The sequence below is a fragment of the Erithacus rubecula genome, assembly GCF_903797595.1.
Source record: "Erithacus rubecula genome assembly, chromosome: 2".
In the NCBI taxonomy this organism is placed as follows: Eukaryota; Metazoa; Chordata; class Aves; order Passeriformes; family Muscicapidae; genus Erithacus; species Erithacus rubecula.
In genome coordinates this window covers 96,435,101-96,456,055 of record NC_136685.1, presented here as the reverse complement: position 1 = coordinate 96,456,055, position 20,955 = coordinate 96,435,101, and the positions used below count along the sequence as shown (strand labels likewise).

Below are 20,955 nucleotides of genomic sequence, written 5' to 3'. Positions count from 1 at the left end.
GAATAGTTAAACTAGAAAAATAATAGCCTATAACAAAAATTTTACTTTTTCTATGTATAAGATCTTCTTGTAAGAGTGTTATTTAATTCTTTATTTACTGTTACAGTATACAAAAGTTACCTTAAAAGAGAAAATATAGTGAGTTAGAAAGGGATCAAAATCCTCAACAACCAAATGGACTCTGGAATTACTACAAAATGAATGGTTTTGGTACATATTTTTTTGAGTAAACTCATGTTAGCTGAAGAAGAAAATAGATCATATTGTACTTCTGTTATTAGACTTCAACATGCTTGGTTAATAGTTTCAGCTTCTGTTACTTCAGATTTTTTTAAAGTGGTCTTTTGGAAGATTCTGTTGCAGTTTCTGACCAAGACATGGAGTCTGCAGATACTCACATAGTATAGATCAGTCTGCAGCCATTCACGAAAGAAATGGTGCATGAACAATATGAATTCACAGAGGACCTGTGAAGAGAAAATTACTTTCCTGATGAAAAATGAAAGCAAGGGAGGAGAAATGAGGTTGAGGAATATGAGATTAAAGCTTGCTCTTTTAATATATAGAATTTTGTCATTTATTATTAAGGCTCTAAGAACTTGCCAAAATTATTTCTTCATTAGAATGCCAGTCATCCTTCAACCCTCTTTTTCCTTATCCCCAACAAAGTTTCAGTGGCAGTTAATTTTTGTGTAGTGTCTCAGCTTTTAAGCAAAGTGCATCTTTCACATTTTTGTGAGGTATGTGGTCCTAGATTAATAAATAATAGACATTATTTGCCTTAAAACAAATCTACAGCTGCAGACACAAGAAATAGAAAGTCAGTATAACGATGCAATGTATCATTTTCCTCTTTTTCCTCCCCCGGCCCCCACAAAAATGATTTTGAATGCATTAGGTTCTTTGAGTCAGCTGAGATACAGATGGAGCCAGTCAAATATGGACCATGGCCAGTATTCCCAAAAGATGTTTTCAGTTTATTTTCTAGTCAATAATTTTCACGGGAAAAAAAAAAACGACGACAGTGTTGATGGTTGCATCTTCCCTACAGAAAGCAGAGAGGATGGAATATTTCCATGTTGAATTAAAATGCACACATTGCTGAGCAATGAAAACAAATTAAGGGAAATTCAGTAACTTCATTTTAAAAGCAACAGTGAGCTTTAATTGTCATAAATTCAGAACTAATTAAAAACATGTTGACAAAAATTGGACCAACAGCTTGTCATTTTCAAATCTAAGTGAAATGCAAAGTGCTGAGAATAAATTACAGGGTTTGAATTCAGTTCTTAAGTTTAGTGCATTTGCTACATGTAGGATATCTCAGGATCTTTTTAGGGGAAGACAGTAGAAAATTATTAGAAAATATTGCTTTCATTTGACTAATATTTTACAAATAAGGTCTGAACTGGATGTCTAAACATTGAGAACTGGAAAGATTTGTGAGTGGCTGGGTCTAGATGGGTGATTCAGTCCTATCTGAACTTCATGCTGGGTGAGAACTAGGCCTGTGCCATCTCTTCTCCTCCTGCACAACATATAAGGAAGAAATAAAACTGAGGATATGAGCTCTAATATGGAGCTCCAAGTGGTCCAGATGGGTCCCAAATCTGGATTATTAAATAAATAGAACCACTAAATGTGCTGTGGCACATAAATTGCCCCCTCAGTATGTTCCCATCTGCTCTGATAATAAATAGATGTAGAAATACTAAAAAGAAATACTAAAATCCTCAAAGGTTAACTATTTCAGGATTGATAAATTACCAAAACCTAGAATTGTAGGATGGTTTGGGTTGGAAGGGACCTCAAAAATAACCTGGTTCCAACCACTCTGTCCTGGGCTGGGATGCCACCCTCTAGACCAGGTTGTTCAAAGCCTTATCTAGGCTGGCCCAGAACACTACCAGGGATGGAGCATCCACCATTTCTCTGGACAACCTGTGCAAGTGTCTCACTAAGCAAAGAATTCTTCCTAGCATATAATTTAAATATCTGTTTCTTTAGTTTAAACACATTTTCCCTTGTCCTATCACTATCTGCTTATGTAAAACGTCACTCTTCCACTTTTATTTTTATGTACACTCTTTAGGTACTGGAAGGTGCTCTAAGATCTCCCTGATGTCTTCTCCAGACTAAACAACCCCAATTCTCTCAGTGTCCTTTCACAGGAGGGGTGATCCAGCCATCTGAGCATCTTTCTGGTTTCCTTCTAGACACCCTCCAACAGGGGTCCAACAGGGTCCATATCTTTGTGCTGAGGACCCAGACCTGGCTGATCATCCAGGTGAAGTGATCTACTCACAAGGACAGAGTAGAGGGGAAGAAAACCCCCTCAATGGGGTGACCACAGCTTTTTTCATGCAGCCCAGTTGGCTTCATCATTATGTGTTAGTTAACATGGTTCCTGAATGTAAGAAAAGTATTGTTCTAGGGAATAGAGAGGGTAAATCTTCAACCTTGAATCTTCAAAATAGAAACCTTTGTATGTGCAAGGCTTTGCTGCAACTCTCATATGACTGGAATGCCCTTGCTGTTGGTATTTCACTTTTTTCTGCTCAGCTCTGAAGATAAATCCACACTAATATTCTGAATTAGGTTCTACATTGATGTGCTCACACTTAAAACATGCCACAGGGTGACTAAGTGCAGAATTCAGAAGTTTTTGCTTAGGTGAGGTGGTGTGCTTGTGTGTCACTACACACTGCAAGCACTGGCTGCTACTGCTGGATAAGTCTGAAACATTTTGAAACTCGGACCTAAAAAATACCATGGATTTTAAAAAGTGTAGGCTGACCCAAACATCCTTTCATCTCTACAGAACTTCAGTGAAGGGCTTATGACAATATGCTAGATGTCACTTAAAATCCAGCCCTAAATTAATTAGCCAAGTGCTCTAGAGGCCATCCTAATGCAAGGTGTAAATTTGCAAGGCTGGGTGTGATGTGCAATGACTGATAGGATGTAGAGTAAAAACATGTGATTATTTTACTCTTTTAAAGAAATCAATGGCAAACATGCCAGTGTGGGATTTTGTTCTCTCAGCCAATTACTTGTTTATAATTGAAATTTCCTGAATGACTTTGCAGGCTTTGGCATCCTGTAGTGAGACCTTGGAAAATGAATAAGAACTAGTAGAAAGACACATAAAAGGAATAAAAGCATGTGCAGTGAAGGACAGAATAAAGTTGTTCATGCCTTCTTTGCTGGTTAATGGTCTGGGTAAATCTCAGAGTAAATTTAAGTGCCTGACCAAATTTCAGCCTGTCTTCGTTTCAAGGCACTCAATTGCTCAACAACTGCCCTGAACAGAGTAGAATAACACAATTTATCAGCAATGGGGAATGGTTAAGAACTCAGTTCATTAAAATACCAGTTATGCTCAATTATACAACTCCATGTGAAGGATGGAATCCCTGTCCCTAGGAATGCCAGTGGAAGTTTGGGGTCTGACACTTGAGAACTGAGTATTATATTATCCAATTCATTATTTTAAGTCAGTTATAGCTCATATAGAAATGTGCAAGTATTCTAGCACACCTTATAAGGTAAAATTAGAAATATGTGGGGCATTTATGTATATATATATGTAGAGAGAGGTATGTTCCATATAAAAGTAGGGCTGTATTTTCTCACACACCTCATGGCTTAGCTGGTTTTTTTTTTGCTAACTTGCTGCATTAAGTTGTCAGACTCAGGCAAGAAATGAGTTGCTTCATTTGAGGTATAATGAACACTTGGATTAAGTTATCTTTTTTTCTGAAAACAAAATACTTAGCTGGGAAAATTTAGCACAACAAGGTTCATACTAGAACAGGTTTTCCAGTATTCTCTCATGCAATTTAGAGTAGTTGACCTTTAATTAACAAGCCCTCCAGTGGTGCACCTTACTGCAAAAATAACCTAGACATATACTTTTAACATTTGTTCATCATAATCACCACTGAGTTTGCTAGTTCCATGTATTTAAAATAATTGTAAAAGATTTTCCAATACCTCTAACTGAATGTACTTTTTATGTACTATAAAGGCCTTTAGCAGCAAGTCCTCAGTGACTTTTTGTTCAGTTACTATGGTAACTTTGAACTTTCTTCAGTGTGGGAAAAAACCATTCTTTTTTTCACTATCAAGGAAAAAGTGTTTGGTTTTGAGCAAGAAGAAAAAATGGACATAGTTTATCAGATGAGCTTGTATATTTTAAAAAGTATTTTTCAGAATATTTTTTTTATTATTTAGGTGTCGAAAAATTACTGTAGTGGAGAGGAAGCAACAAATTTAATGAAAATTTAATAAAAATTAAGAAAGTTCATAACCAGGAGGTACTATATATATAGGGTTGGAGGGGGTTTTTTGTATACATATATACAAGTGGGAATTAGATTGCATTAATAAGATTGATTAAAGTTCAAATGTTATCTTTGTAGTATGAGCCAGCTCAGATCTTGGAGAATTTAAAGGGAAAAAAACCAAAACATAATGAGGTTTGTATTGGAGCTTTGCATTATTAATCCTCCTATTTCCATGTGAAGGATATGAGTGTAAGACTTGAGTAGAGTAGAAATGTCTAAGATTCCCTTGAATGCTGGGTCTTGCTGTGGGAAATGTTTAATGTAATTTAGGAAACGAATATTCTTGTAGGCACATTGATTAAAAATAATACAAAGATATACTTGAGCTATTAAAAGTCTTGAACGTCAACCATCTTTATTTACATCAACTTGAGAAAATATTGATGGAAGGATTCCTTTGTATCTTTTTTTTTTTTATCAAAAAGATTTATATCTGGTAATTTGAAATTATCTTTGTGATGGTTATCAAGTCAATATGTTGGTAAGCAATTAAAATGTATAATTAAAAATGAGCACAGGACCAAATCCCTGCCTTGGTAGTACAAAGCCAGAAAGCTTTCATTAATTCCTGCTTACCTTTATTATATTAAACATTTTTTTAATATTCTCTTGATGAAAGCCAGATTGCTTCTAATTACAACACAGGTGTTTTTTGATTCTATAATAGAAAATACTCTGATGTAACCAAGGAAAAGTAAGATAATATGAGCTGCCTCCAGCTCCATTGCTTGAAAAGTTTGTGTAGTCAGCAATTTCCAGTGCTTTTGCCGAAGTCTGGCAAGTTCACCCCATCAAGTTTCTCCACATTTCTTCTTCTCTTCAAACTTATTGAAAATACGAGTTTCTTTTTTGTCAATCATGTTTTTAATGGAAAATATGAAAAATATTGGCTAAGATGGAGGATAATTGAAAAAGAAACCAGTAGGCATTTTTCCTTGATGAATGATACAACACTGAATTTTTTTTTGTTTTTTGGGGGTTTTTTTTTTTTTTTTTTTTTTTTTTTTTTTTTTTTTTTTTGTTGTTGTTGTTTTTTGTGGTTTTTTTGAGGGATAGCTGATCAGAAACGTCTTTATTGTCTATTAGGGAGAAGGTCAAACCTTAATTTTTAGTGACTGATATGGTCTTTTATATATAGGCCAGCTTTGTTCCAAATGAACTATTTTGGGAGTGGATACTATTGTTCTAATACAGTGTGGAATGTACCTCATCCTGCAGTGGAAAAAAAGAGTTGTTGATTGGGACTTTTTCCCTAATGTTATTCTATTATGGTAGTCTAGACAAGTATAATAATATATGTATGTGTGTATATATATATATATATATATATATATATATTCTGGTTTTTTATATTTTTAATTTAATAAATACCAGTCTCACATCAAAGGCCTTGAATTTGTGGATGATAATGTTTGGCTGAGACACAAGCTTTTGCTGCTAGAAGGAATCACATTTTCAGATTCTTTCTGAGGAACAAGACATCTACTTAAAGAAAAAGCCACAAAATTAGGATTAGATTTTAAAATTAGTGTGTAGCCTTTTGTTACACAGCCTAAATATTTGTACACAAAATACTTAGATACAACTAATGCCTACATCTCACTTCAGAGTAGATTGTGTTAGCTTCTGGGATATAATAAATCCACTGGGGCCAATGTCTGAATTAACATAATAATTAAAGTTTCAGCACATTGTTGTAGGTCACAGTAAGAAAATGTTTAATCTTTTTGCATTCATCTGTGTACATTCAAGGCATTGGGAGGTCTACAGAGACTGAATTAAATTTAAGTGTATCAGAAATGAGCAGGGTGTTTTAATAAAAATGTGAAAAAGATTTAACTTTGTTGGGAGCTGTTCATAATTGGTTCTGTCCTGACAATAAAGGATGCAGTAAAAATTGGGTCACTACTCAAGTTACAGCTCAATTAATGAGAGAAAGCTATGGGTGCATAGCAGCCAAAACACAGAATTATCCTGCATCTGCCCACTTGAGGATCTGGGGTTTGTTTGGTTCATAGATCACTGTGTGTGGTCAGCTGTGCCTATAGGAAAAAAGAAGTGCTGGGCTGGAGTGAGCAAGCACAGGATGTAGTTGATCATCTGAAAGTTGCTCCACAAAATTAGTAGAGTGTTAAGAGAATGAAAATGTGCTTTTCCAAAACATAATTCTAGGCTTGAAAAGTTGATGACATTGAGAGGAAGATTTAATAGCATTTTATGAGTCTTGAGAGAAGCCAAGGAATATTAAAAATTGTCTTGTTCTGATACTACTCACTAGCTAGGGAGAAATACCTGGATGCTGACTATTGCACCACCAGAAATGGGTCAAGATGCAGCTTGTCATAAAACCAGTTTGGAAATCCATGGTAAATTTCTGAGTTTTAATAGAATCTTTAGCTGTAGTTTCCTTTTATGCTGGAGCAGTTCTTTGCTAATACAGGGGTAAATGGATTTAGTAATTTAATGGTTAATTTCCTGTGCTAGGCATCCACTTGACAAAAAAACCCACCACAGGATGGGTGAAGAAAAGTTGTGCTGGTGTTACTGTATTCTGAGGAGCCAGGGCAGGCTGCTGTTCAGCTTTTCTTTGTGCTTGCACAAAAAGCCCCAAAAAGATGAGCATAGAAAATAAAAAGGGGAAAATAAAAATTAAGTCTGTTTCTTGTATGGCAGCATGAAAAAGTTACTTATTAGCTCAATATTGGGGGAGTCTGGAGATAACTCAGAGGGGTGTAGCAGGAAAAACAGGAGCTGCAGGAGCTGCCCTTGGATACATCAAACATTCCTGATTTCATGGCTAACAGACTGATGAATGTTGCCTGCTTTTGCTCATGAGATGGAAATACTGCAGTGTGCATATTGTCTCCATAGCCCCAGACTAAAGAACAAACAAATAATCCTTGAATAATAAAATAATCAAATTACCCTTCAGTTAAATTGTGGTTTACCTCTAGATTTCAGTTTAGGAATCCAATGAAAATGAACTGAGGTAGAAGTGAATTAAGAAAGAGTGGACTGCTAGTCTGCAAATTCCTAATTTAATGGCAATTAGGCAGAATTTTTAATGATGCACATACCTTTAATTTTAAACCATTTACATCTCTACCATTTCATTTGAGTACTGTGATATAATGTTACCTCAACAATAGAACTGATGGCAGGATTCTAAAATACTTTAAACATAGCTTTCTATTAGTTTTGAGTACAAACCCTTGGAAAATCTATAAGGTGTTGGAGCCTTGGGGAGAAATAGAGATAATTGCAAAATTATTTCTTCACAGATGCAGTAATTCCCTTTCCTGAAAGTTCAGAAAGGTTTAAATAATTTTGTGAACATAATAACTGACCTGGTGGTTCTGTGATGAATGCTGGTGTGTTTTGTCAAGGACTCTTCAATTTTAATTAACTTGAAAGTATCCAGAGTAGTAATCAAACAGCTTTAGAAGTGCAATGGCATGTATTCAGAATCAAATGTCTTGTGTATTGTGCATAAAGGGCTTTACTTATTTTCTCAGGGTGCTATAAAATGAAGAGGGACTTTAGGAAAACAAAACTATATTTAATAATGCAAAGAAAATGGTAGGGTTGTAGAAGAAGGGTGAATTCATAGCCTGTGTAACTCAGAGTGCAAGCATTCTGTCTATTGATCCTTTCACTCTGGCTACTGCACAATGGCATTTTCCTAATGTAATAAATGTAAAACCTAACCAGCCTCTGGGGCTGTGTGTCTAAACAGCTGATGGTTAATTACAGGACACCTATGAGGCACAGGTGGGAAAGAAAAAAATGGATGCTGCTGGTAAGAGCATTTGTGTTCAATTTATGATTTGAAGCAAACTTACTGTATACTGTAGAGGGAATATTGTTTTTCTCTGAGGGGAAAATAAAGGGTTTATTATATTAAAACATTTCACAGAATTTGCTCTATCCTGCAGTATTTGTGTGTGAATAGTCAGTCTGGTTGTAGTCCTTTCTCCTGATTCCTGTGTGGTTTAGTGTGGGACCAGCAGTGATGCTCAAGCTGTGCAGGAGCAGCCAGCCTGTGGTTCCTGCTGTTGTTGACAGTCTTCAGTCTCACATTTTTTCCACATTGGTTAGGAGATAGAAATTTGTGGAAAATATATGTCAGTTGCCAGAACATTTGGTGAAGGATACAGGCTCTGTTGCTTTTTTCCCTGCCCTTTCCAGTCATGGTTTAGTACCAGCAGAGGTGGTGAACACAATCTTAGTGCCTTGAAATGTAGAGAAGCTTCAGACCCTGAATGCAGATTAGATTCTTGAAAAATGAAGAGTACCCAAACCTGAAATTTATGTAATGTGCTTGTCAGTAGAGTGTCACAGCTTTTCTCTTTTGATTATCCTTTGTAAGATATGTTAAATTATTTTTTTCAGTTATGTTTTCTTCTGTAAGTGTTCTTTGGATTATTACAGTCTTGTTTCTATTTCATATCTGTAGGGCAGAAGGCTGTAAATAATGATAAGCTCCTATGCAGTAATAATAAATATTGAAGGATTTTAAGTAGTTATTTTTGACAAGTTCCTGGAGAGGTGAAATTACTTCTTAATATCTAATGTTTCTAAAATGAGGCAGTATCACTGACAGCGTCACTCTTTCTATCTCCAGCTTTTTTCTACCCTTTCCATTACCTGAGAAATGAGTTGTTAAGTTTTATGTTAGATCCATGCAATGATGCAAGTATGTCACACTATCTATGACACTCTAAGTATCTCACCTTCTTGGACATATTTATTGCATAAAAAGCAGGATAAAGTACCAGCAGTGCAAATGTGCTGTCTTCAGTGGAATTTACCATCAGACAACTTGGCCCAGTCATGACAGCAAATCTTTCCTCTAAAATATCAATACAGCACTAGAGTCCAATTATTTTTGCACTCTGCTAATCTTCTTTTGCTTTTACAGTGTTCTTGCAGGCTTCTATAAAAAGACTATTGGTAATCTCAGTAGGGAGGCCTTCTTATCAAGTAGTTTCAAAGATTTATGACTTCTGAAAAAATAAGGAGGTAATACTGAATTATTGGAGAAGGGACTAGTCAGTCTTCAAAAAACTAAATGTGAAGCATATATAATACTGATTATTTTGCTACTTGCAGAAGTTTTCTTAGGTTTTCACAGATTTGATAATAAGACGTGGAGAGACTTAGAAATCTTTTATATTTCTGAAATGCATGCCTAAAATGGTCCTTTAAATATAAATCTAGAGATAGGTCTTTTTAAATATTCATAGCTGAAAGTAAATCAGTGCACATATAATTTTAAAGCTATGGTCAGGCCAAGAAACCCACTTAACAATTTTTGAAAATCTCATTTAAAAGAAAAATTGGTATCAAGAATAGATCGTGAAAGCCTTGTTTTGTTGTAGCTTACTGGAAGTATGTTAGAAGGTTATTGAACTCTGTTTAAGTGTGAATGTTACCAAGGCCTGGTATTTTTTGAAAAGAATAAGAAATGCTGTGGAAAAGAACCTGAGGGTCCTGGTGGACAACAAGGTGTCCATGGGCCAGCAGTGTGTCCTTGTGGCCAAGGAGGCCCCTGGTGTCCTGGGGTACATTGGGAAAAGCATTGCCAGCAGGTCAGGGAGGAAATCCTGGTCCTCTGCTCAGCCCTGGTGAGGCACATCTGGAGTTCTGTGTCCAGTTCTGGGCTCCTCAGGACAAGAGAGACATGGAGCTGCTGGGGAAGGACCAGTGGAGGGATACAGGGACTGGAGCATCTCCCTTCTGGGAAAGGCTGAAGGAGCTGGGCCTGTTTGGCCCCAAGGAGAGATGTCTGAGAGGGAAGCTCATCAATGTCTCTGAGGGGAGATGTCAGAGGATGGACCAGGCTCTACTCAGCAGGACAAGAGGCAGGAACTGATGCACTAGAAGTTCCACTGAACATGAGGAAGAACTGTGCTGGGCAGCTAACTGAGAACTGGGATGGGGTGCTCAGAGAAGATGTGGAATCTCCCTTGCTGGAGAGATTCCAGAACCATCTGGACACAATCTTGTGTTGTGTGCTCTGGGATGACCCTGCTTATGCAGGAGACCAGACCAAATGTCCCACTGTGGTCCCTTCCAGCTTGACCTCTTCTGTGGTTCTGTGAAGTGATAGCAAGAATTATCTTGCTTAAAAATACACAGCTGTTACTTGAAACATGTTAAAGTATCCATCAAATTTCTTTGAATTATATCTTCCTCTATCATGTTATTGGGGATAAGCTTTAGAGAATCATGGAAAAAGATGTAGGGGAATGGATTTCAGAGCTTTAACATTTCATTGATGTCTTGCTATGTGTCTCAGAAATTTTCCATGGAACCTCCATAAGCAGGCTTGTTTCATGAAGTGGCTTTGTAGTGGCAATTACTTATTTTAGCAACACTTTTCTTAAAAATCTTTGTTATGTAGCTGTTACTAAGCCTTTAAAACTTATTGTAAATTGCATTGAGAGCTAGCTGTGATTATTAGCAAAGAAAAACCTTAGCATTTTATTTGCAGTCAGATAAATCAGATTTTGAGACGTGAAATTATCATCTGAATACCTCTGGTTGTTATTTACGCAAAACCTGTTGTTGTATTCAGTAATAAGCTCTTGCTTGTGTGGATGCTCTTTCCTCAACATCTCCCATGTTCTGAAATACTCTGACCTAAATTTTTATTTGGGATAGGAAGAAGAAGGGGTATGAAAAACGGCTATATCTTGTCTAACAATTACAAAAATAATGGTGGTTTTGCCTTTTTCTTTATTGTCTTGGAAAGTGAGAATTAATTTAAGAACAAACAATAGTTCCAGCAAAGCAAAAAATAGCTACAATACATTGGTACAGAATATTATCTGTCACACTTCTGTAGATTTCATGAAATTTTAGTGTCTTTTTGAGAATAAAATGTATTAAATTAATTTGCCTTTTCCCCTATCCTTAACACCCTGCTTTTATATATTCTTTTAACTGACTGCTGCACATAAAATACAAATAAATGTATTGGGGGTGTGGGTGTTTTTTATTAGGGATTATTCTGATCTTCAGATGTGATTGGGGATTTCCAGTGACTACTCATTAGTGAGAACACTCACCAGCATACAGCTTAGCCAACCTTTGCCTCTCAGCAGGAATTGTAGTGCAATAACAAAGGTCTCTTAAGGAGAAAAACTATGATAGAGGGAAGAAGAGAGTGGAAGGCAGCATTGAAACAAACAGGAACAAACCAAAGTAGTAGGTCAAAACATTTCTAGGAAGGTGTGTCACAGCCTCTGGTAATAGCACAATCATAACCATCTAGGTTTTCTGTGAGTTGTAAAGTCCTTTTTCAGTGTTTCATCTGAATTTTTAAATAGTCATTTCCTGATTCTGGATTTGCCCTTGACTGTTTTTTCCCATACATATGCAGGTGGTTGCAGTTCTGTGTAAATACCTGTGGGTGCTGTTCTCTGTAAAGTACAGACAGCTGCTTTTATTGCCATGACCTTCACCAGAATCCCTGTTATACAAATAGTTGCTAATATTTTTTTTTTTTTTCAATTTGCCACCATTTTAAAATAATTTTTTTTTTTTTTTTACTCAAAACACATAATTGATTTTTCTTTCCAGACCAGAAGGTTGTCTTGTCTTAATGTAATTCTCTAAAGGTCTGTGCCGTGCTCATCAATTAAATGTTTCTGTTGTCCTTAGTGCTTTGTCCATCAGTAAGAGTTGTAAAATATCATTAGTCACTGTAGTGATCATTAATAAATTTAACATTTGGAGGGAGGTTGTCTGAATTTTTAATGAAGTTTATTAGATATCAGAGTTTAATACTAATTATTCAAATGAACTTGAATTGGTACTATTCTTTTGCTCACTAAATGAAAATTCTTCTACATTTGTCATTCTTTGGAAGAAAAATCTTCCCAAAAACATTGTACTGAATTTCTTATAACTCGTACTTTAGTTTTTAATAATGACATTTCTGAGCACCTGACCTAGGTACTGATGGTGGCTGAAGATAATTCTGGGGTGCCAAAAGAAATATCAAATGCATCACAGGAATGTGTATTTATCCTGACGCTATTTCTTACATGCAGCCTTATGTTAAAAATACAGTTTTGGCTGAATTATTTTCCACGTGATAATGAACTGAGATCAAAGAGTATTTTTGACCAATGGTCTGTCTTTGAGAAGTTTTAAGCTTCTTCTATATCCAGAATTAATCAATGAAAAAAGAGATCTTTTACTCTTTTTTAACTCACATAGGAATTCCTTTTACTTCATTTGAAGAGGCAGGGTTGCACAGAGATATTAGGCATGGCTTGTTTGGATCAAATATTTCTAGTGTAGCAACAGGCCATTAGCACATCTCTCTGCTTGTTATTTTGAACAGCAGATTTCTTCAGCTGAGACTTCAGCTCCTCAGATCCCCTTTGTTGCTGTAGGATCCTTTCACAGAATGTATTCCTCCTATGCTCAGTTACTCAGATTTTTTTGTTTGTTTGTTTGCTTTATATATGAAAAATCTTTCTTAAATGAGAGTATCTTCAACAGGCTGGAAGATGTAATAAAACAACAGTTTTCATATTAAATTTCCCAGCTTTATAGGAAGACCAAGAATCATAAATAGCTTCTTACAAGCATGTTTTGAAGGCTTAACACAGAGATCCAAATGATTTTTCCCAAATAATTCTATGTAGACATCCCTTCAATGATACAATCTTAGGCAGAGACAGAAAAAAAAAAAAGTGATAGTTTTGTCAATTCCCTCTGAAAGGTGTTTTGTTTTACCTTTTTCAAAACCATGCTCTATCTCTTTTCAGTGAGTTTAATGCTACTTATTCCTGTAGTACCTCTCTGAGACAAGAGCAAAACTGGTTTTATAGCAGTGGCTCATCTTGTACATAATACAACTGCAGTGGCATTCCCCCTGCATCTCTGGAAAGCTTATTGCTACAAAGGGCTTCTTTTAACAGGAGTTAATTAGGACTAGAAAATTGCTTGTTGTTTTTTATTGCATCTAAACCCCAGGACATGCTGCACTAATCCTCCAATGCTGTGTGGTGCCATAAGAGAGGTATTCAGCTCATGTCCCAGAAGTTTCTTATTAGCTTTGTAACTGTTCCTTATCACATCACTTAACTCATTAACTCTTTATACACATGAAATGTGTTTGTTGGGGATTATTTTCTTCCTTGTTCTTTCATTTGAAATGTGTGTTTAAATATCACCAACAAGGTAAAAACAATTTTTCTTGCTTCTCCTATTCCACGTTTTTACTTAGGACAGTGAAAAATGAATGCAACTCATTTGGAAAATACTCAGCAAGGAGTAAGGTTTTACTGCTTCATCCAAGAAGCAGAAAATGGATTTTTATCTAGGACAAAGACTGCTTTCAATTTTTGCAAGAATAACTGCATTTGTTTTTTGTGCACCTCTCCTCCATGTGATAGAAGCGGAAGAGAGCAAGCCCAGGCTGCAGAGGAAGGATTTACCTGTTTCATCACTCAAAGAAAAAGAATTCTAGAACTTGCATTTGCACAAGTTATATACTTACAGGGAGTAAAATTAAAACCACTATTTTTTCCTGTAATAACATCAGTTTTACCAGGAGTTCTGTCAGCACTCTGATACTGAAATGTTGCAGTACAAGCTGGTTTGTACTGGACAATTAATTTGACTATAAATAAGAGACCCAGCCCAGTTCCATGGGCCAGCCCCTGGGTGGACAATGATAAGTTTTAAAATTACAATTTCAAACTTTTGGGGGTTTGAGTAATTTTTTGAGGCATTATCATTACAATATAAAGTGCAGAATACTGTAATCTACTTATTAATGATGCAGCTGCTAATTCGAAAAAGGTTCTTTTATTTCCACCTTCTGGCAATTTAGTATATAATGTACACTAGGATGGCACCATTCCTTGAAAACTCCCGCTTGCTTTTTTCTCCCTCCCCAATTACAAATCTGCTTTTGAAGTGCATACTCTGTGTGATTAAATAAAAGGACATGAAAATTAGTGAGGAAATTGCTTGGTGCAGCCATTTTAGTTATGAATTTAAATGGCTGTTTAGCAAAATGGAGTAATTTATCACTTATCTAGTGTTCCCTGCAAGTCATTTATCATGAGAGTAGCAACTATCATAATTTTTTTCTCAACTGAGGTGGTGGGAAGGGCTCAGAGGCACATACTTCAGAGGTTCTTCAATCACTTGGCTACTGATTTAATGATTGTGTGTGAAACAAAACAGGAACTGGAAAACTTTCCCAAGTTTCTTTGCATCGTGATACCTGATTTAGTTATGCTGGTAGAATTGGCAGGTAGAATTTTCTTTTGCACCTCATTTTACTGCAATGGATACTAGTTTTTCTTTTATGTTGGATACCAGTAGTGCAGACTTTGGTGCCCAGGATCACAGGTGCAGTGTGTTTTTTGAGATAAACCATGAACAGTGACCATGGCAGTCCAAAGCACTTGGTTATAACAACTAACGAAAGTTTTACTTTATCATGGTTTTGAGTGGAACATTTTCTACCACAGAAAGGCTTGGATTGGTTCACAGATCCCTGAATCCATAGAATGAATAGATACTTAGCCAGCCTAGTGTTTGGGAGTTGGTTTTTTTTTTTGTTGTTTTTTTTTTGGTTTTTGGGTTTTTTGCAAAAGAATAATTTAAAACAATAATAAGAAGCCCTTGAGAAGTAATTCTTCAGTCCTTCAGAATAAATTGCTTATGGTCTTAAACAACTTCTCTGGTTTTGTTTTCATGTTAGGCTAGTCATGATTACCTCATAATGAAATTACTCCCTCACAAAGGGAAGGGACACAGAAATTTATATTTACTGGAGAGGGGAGGGGGCATTAAAAAAAATGAAAACAGGTAGATATTTGCCAGCTGTGGATTTGGAATCATGAATCTGATTTTTTTTCTCCAAATTGCATCCTTGGAATATTCCGTGGAGACTTGTTTAGAGAGCAAGGAGTATAGTTTCTGGAAAGGAAAAAAGAGATTGGGAGAAATGAAAGGAAGCATGGAAGATTCTTCTGTTAAAAAAAGTTATTTACAAGAGATAGAAACAGAAAACTGCTAGTGTATAACAACAACAGTAGTTGTAAAAATTAACTCTAACTGATAAAGCAGATCCTCTGCATTCTCTCAGAATTAATTTCTTAGGCTGTATCATAATTCCATAATTTGTGTTGGTTTGATAATTATGTCTTATTTTATTTTATTTATTATTATTAGACAATATTATTTTGGCTTCTTCTTTGAGTGCCTGTGTTTAATTTCTGGATGCAGTCTGGTCATCCTTTGTTGTTACTTGATTGGGAAACAAAAAACAGTCAAATTCATTATAATATTTGGAGAACTACTTTACAGTCTATGTAATTTTTTGTCTTAAGATCCAGTGAGTGATATATTTAATGGAAGAGCAGTGTGCTGAGAAACCTTGTGCAAGATGCATCCTGAGACCATTCCAGGTTCAAAGGTGCACACCTCATGTGGGGAGTATTCCCTTTGTATGGAATGGCAAGCCATTAGTTTGCTATTACTGCAAAAGTGTGCCACAGAAATAGCAGTTCAGCAGTTCAGGCTGTCTGGTTTTATTGTATCAGTCATTCTTGCTAATGGTTTCTCTACATGCTGTTTTAGTGTAGTTTTCTAAGTTGCATTACTTTTTCAGAAAGACTTTATAAGTTTAGAAGCTGATGGTGTAGTGAATAAAGGTTTGAATTTTAAATTGTTGTGAAGTGGAGCACTGAGCAGTACATTTGGGAACATACTAGACTCTGGTTTGGTGTAATTTATTTATTCAGAGCACATTTAATATCTTGAAAATTGTAGAGAAGTAACTTGGCTCTTAGAAGCAAAGTATCAGTGGTGTTGGCTTATTTTATTTTTGACAGTAATTATTTTGGTAGACAGATAAATTGACAGTGCTCCACCGGGTTTTGTTGTATAATACTAGATAGGTTTGTCACATGGGTTGTGATTTACTCTTGCTACCATTCTATTTCTCTTGTCTATGATTCCATTATTGTTACTATCTAGTAAGATCAAAGCATTTAATCTTATGTATGTGATTTAAATCAGACATAGGCACATGATCAAATTATTGTGGATACATCCAGACTTGTTTATGATTATGCCAGTGAGATGGGTGGATGTGCTATAAAACTTAGCATAAAACTTATGTAGGACTGCAAAATCTACTAAGGCCCATGGAAGTATTGCTTCCATATGTTTTATCAAACTAAGGATTAGTTGAACTTCCAAAGAACTGAGTACTAAAACTGTTGTTGACTTCAGTGCATCAAAGAAACATGCTCTTTCTGCAGCAACAGGTGGTCTAATAGAGCACTTCTCATTTGAATCCTGTGACACAGATTGTGCCATTCCATGTTTGCACATCTCCTGTAATTCTGGATTTTCACTGCCAGAATACACCACTTACAGTACTCAAAATTCAGAATAAAAACATATTAAACTCCTTTATGGCATTCATATTATCTTGTGCTTTTCTATGCAGGTAATTACTTTTTAATCATTAAATGAAATGCAACACTTCATACTGGCTGGAATGACTGCCATGCATTTTTAATGGTTTCTCTAAGTGTCATTAAGTGATAATTTGAAAAAATAAACAAACAGCCAGCAGTTTACACAACTGGTTATTAATGAGGCCTGTTCTTAATTTGCTTAAAGGATCAACAAAAATTGTGCTATGTAATGAAGCAACAGATTGAGTGGGTTTTTTTATGTACAACATTTGAATGTTCTAGAGTTTTTTTAAATGTCCATTTTAAATACATACTTTCATATCAAAAGTAAAATAGCACATCTTTTTGATATTAAAAAGTTGATGCAGGGCTGAGTACCAATATTGTTTAGTGGCATTTCTATCCTGTGCTGAAACATTTTGACTTACAAGCCTTCTGCTCTATGTGTGTTATAAAGTCTGATTTTCAATGAAAAAGCACAAAAAAGATTTGTAACCTGATTTCCTCTTCTTGCTTTTCCTGTATCTTTGCTGGCCTGTAGCAAACCTGTGGGTGTTTTACCTCCTATCTTCTCATTCCAGAGCTGGGCATGGCAAGGCAGATTTGGAGTTGCAGTGCCCAGTCATTTCCCAAATATCAATGCTAGATTGAGGGCAACTATGCCTGAGGTTTCATCCAAATGATCATAAGAGTGAAATTTAATTCTTCATGAGGAATTAATTACTCTGAGGACTGCAAAAATGTGGAGGCATTTTACTGGTATTCCTGCTTCAAATAATTTATGTAATATTTGCAGTTTGGCCGAACTAGAACATTGTCACGGAATATGATATTTGAATTAATGGCATAGAAACTGCATAAAAATAGCAAATAATGGATATTTTTGGTTTGTCTGGTGAGCAGAAAAGATAATTTAGTAGGAGAAGCATGCAGTTAGTATATTCATCCAGAGTGTTTAAGTTTTTTAACCAAAATGTTTCCTCTGAAGTAAAATGCTGTGTTCAGTTTCCATTTTTTTGTTTTCACTTTTTTGTTTTCACAAGTTGTTTTAACAAGTGAATGCTTGTTTGATGTAAATATAAGTAATTCGTTCAAAAATTTTAATTTGGTGATACTGTGTATAATGGACTATATTATTGAAGCTGAAAGGAATGAGTGAGGGTTCAAAATTTAACAGTGAATTCTGCAGAGGTATTGCTTGAGGAATTACTCATTTTTTTCCTTGGATGAATTTCTTGCTTCTTCAGATCTTTGTTTAGGAGTATTTTTTTTTTTTTTAAAGGGCTTAGCATGTATTTAAGTTCCATAATTTTTTGTGTCTGTGTGAATGATCTGGTTTTACAGAAGCAGTTTACAGTGCATAATGTGTATACATAAATATTTTTCATGTTGATTCATTTATGTCCTTCAGGTTTTTTTGTAGTGTAGTCATTAAATACCTGGGACAAAACTGCAAATGCCAGGTTGCTGCATCTGTTTTATCATCTCCATTGTAGGTATTCATGCTGCTTTAATATGCCTGTGCAGCAAGCACACGTAGCAAATAAATTTGCTCTTGTGCATTTTGTGCTTTTGTTAAATATTCATTAGATGAGATGAAGGCTGCTGCTTTGAGTGCATTGAAACCCCAGAAAATACATTATTTGTGAATCCTTTATGCACCATGAACCAAAGTGCTCATCCTCTACTGAAATGCATCAGGGTCCAGGATGTGTTGCTATCAGTTGCTATATAACTGGTTCTTGTTTTGAGCCGTAAAGAAAGCATAATTTTTAAACAGTCATTTTGAGTTTATTACATTGTAGTCTAGTATGATTTGGCTGCTGCCACAGAAAAAGAAAAAAAACCCCAAAACACCCACAAAGAAACAACCAACCCTCAACCCCCCTCAGGCAAAACCAAAAAACAAACAAAAAAAAAACCAAAACCAAAAAACTGCCAAGAATTCTGCATCAATCTGAGAGAAAGCACTTCAAGTAAACACAGTTTAATAACTTCTAATATGTTCTTATTACAAAGAAAAGTTAAAGCAAAATGCAGGCATTGTCTGATTCCTTATCTCTGAAGTATTTTGCAGTAGTCTCTGAACTTACTCTGTTATCTAAAGAGAAGCATTTTGAATATCCAGGATCAAAGTTAGTGTATAGGCTACAACAGAAGACAAATACACCCAGGCACTTCTCACAAAACCTGTCTTCACACCTGTTTTTTGCATGTTCTGTCATTCACTAGTTGCTGAAATTCATAGAATTCACAGAATGACTGGGTTGGAAGAGACCTTCAAGATCATCAATCCCAACCCCTGCCCTAACACCTCAACTAGACCATGGCACCAAGTGCCACATCCAGTCTTTTTTTAAACACATCCAGGGATGGTGACTCCACCACCTCCCTGGGCAAACCATCCCAGTACTTTTATCACTCTTTCCATGAAAAACATTTTCTAATATCCAACCTATATCTCCCCTGGTGATTGATATTGTTCTTGCCTTTATCTATATATTTATGCCTGTTTTGGGTTTGTTCTCATGGTATCCTACTGATGTGTGCAGCTCTGCCTTGAGGATTTGACTGTATTCTCATGTAGGATGAAATTTGACATCCTCAGGCTTTCTCACTTCATCTTTAAACTGCAAAAAACCTGCATGTTTTCATTGGGATTTTACTAACTTATTATTAGCTAAACAAATAATTTTTGCCTTTTTATAGCTCTAAACTCCATACACCTCTAAACAAAAAAATTTTGCCTGTTTATAGCTCTAAATTCCTTTAGTGTAAGGTCAGTGTACATGTTCATGTATAAGATTTTAGGGGAAATGTAATCTCCATATATGTAATACTTGCTTTTCTGACATTGACAGCTCAGCTATTTGTGGTTGCAAATACTAGCTTTGTTTGTGTTGCACATATTAGCTAGTAAAAGTACATCCCAGAAAACAAACCCAAACCTGTTCATTTACTGATTCATGTTAATTTGCACAGTACTATATAAAGCTTTAAGGTAGATTCCTAAATTAATGCTTTGTAGCTTTAGTTTATTCAAGAATTTAGGCAGAGCTACTGGAAGTATCTAGATTATTGATTCTTTTTGGGATGTGTCTTGGTTTGAAAGACAGGTGTCTGCCAGGGAAAGTAGGGCCTTCCCATGAAATGTAAAGTGCCTCCCTCTGAATTAGTTTAATTTTGAAATTAAGGGGCTCTCCAGCACAAGGACTTATCCATCAGTGCCTTTTAGCGTGTCAATGGGAAAAATTCCACAGGCAAAGAGGGGGAAAAAAAAATCAAACAAAACAACCCTCAACAGGGTGTCAATTTTAGTTAAAATTGAGAAAAAAAAGATCTGCAATTTGACTAGAATAATGCTTTGGTCTGTACATTCACCTGAACGTTATATATTTAGATGTATTTCAGATCAGATTGCTTAAATGGCATTAATACTAAAATAAAATAAAAATTGCTGGTGCAGTTTACTTTTTGAGTTTAAACCTATACATGTAAATTCTGGTAGAAAATAGTTTAAAATGTGTTCATGATAAATCTCATTTATCTCCTTCCTTCATGGCTATTAAGTGTTTTAAATGAATTATTTTTTGATACAGTGCTTACACTAATACTGTTAAATTAGCTATGAAAATAATTCCTGCAAGTTGCCTTTAATTAAATGCCAGCGATTTATTTGTTTGTTTCTCTCTTTTTGTTTGCCAGGAAAAGAAGAATATATTGCAACATTCAAGGGATCAGAATACTTCTGCTATGATTTATCTCAGAACCCCATACAGAGTAGCAGTGATGAAATAACTCTGTCGTTTAAAACACTTCAGAGGAACGGACTGATGCTTCACACAGGAAAATCGGCTGATTATGTCAATCTTGCACTGAAAAATGGAGCTGTCTCCTTGGTCATTAATTTGGGCTCAGGGGCCTTTGAAGCGCTGGTGGAACCTGTGAATGGGAAATTTAATGACAATGCCTGGCATGATGTGAAAGTAACCAGGAATCTGCGTCAGGTAACAGTACAATGGATACAAGAATGACTGACTTTGTTATGAGTAAACGCTTGATAATTTGAAAATTGCATATTGGATGTTTAGCAGGCATTTGGTTAGTTTTTTATTTGCACAAGGAAGGATATTCCTGCC

General features: G+C 35.6%; 1 protein-coding gene across 14 annotated transcripts in view; it reads left to right on the top strand.

Annotated features, from left to right (window-relative positions):
- The window catches only part of NRXN1 (neurexin 1), a 659,042-nt gene that overhangs the window by 199,812 nt on the left and 438,275 nt on the right, over positions 1 to 20,955 (top strand). For all 14 annotated transcript variants that reach the window (XM_079298612.1, XM_079298607.1, XM_079298599.1 and 11 more), the window contains one exon: positions 20,522 to 20,823. In XM_079298612.1, the coding sequence (XP_079154738.1) occupies positions 20,522 to 20,823 (302 nt within the window). The remainder of the gene's footprint in view (positions 1 to 20,521; positions 20,824 to 20,955) is intronic.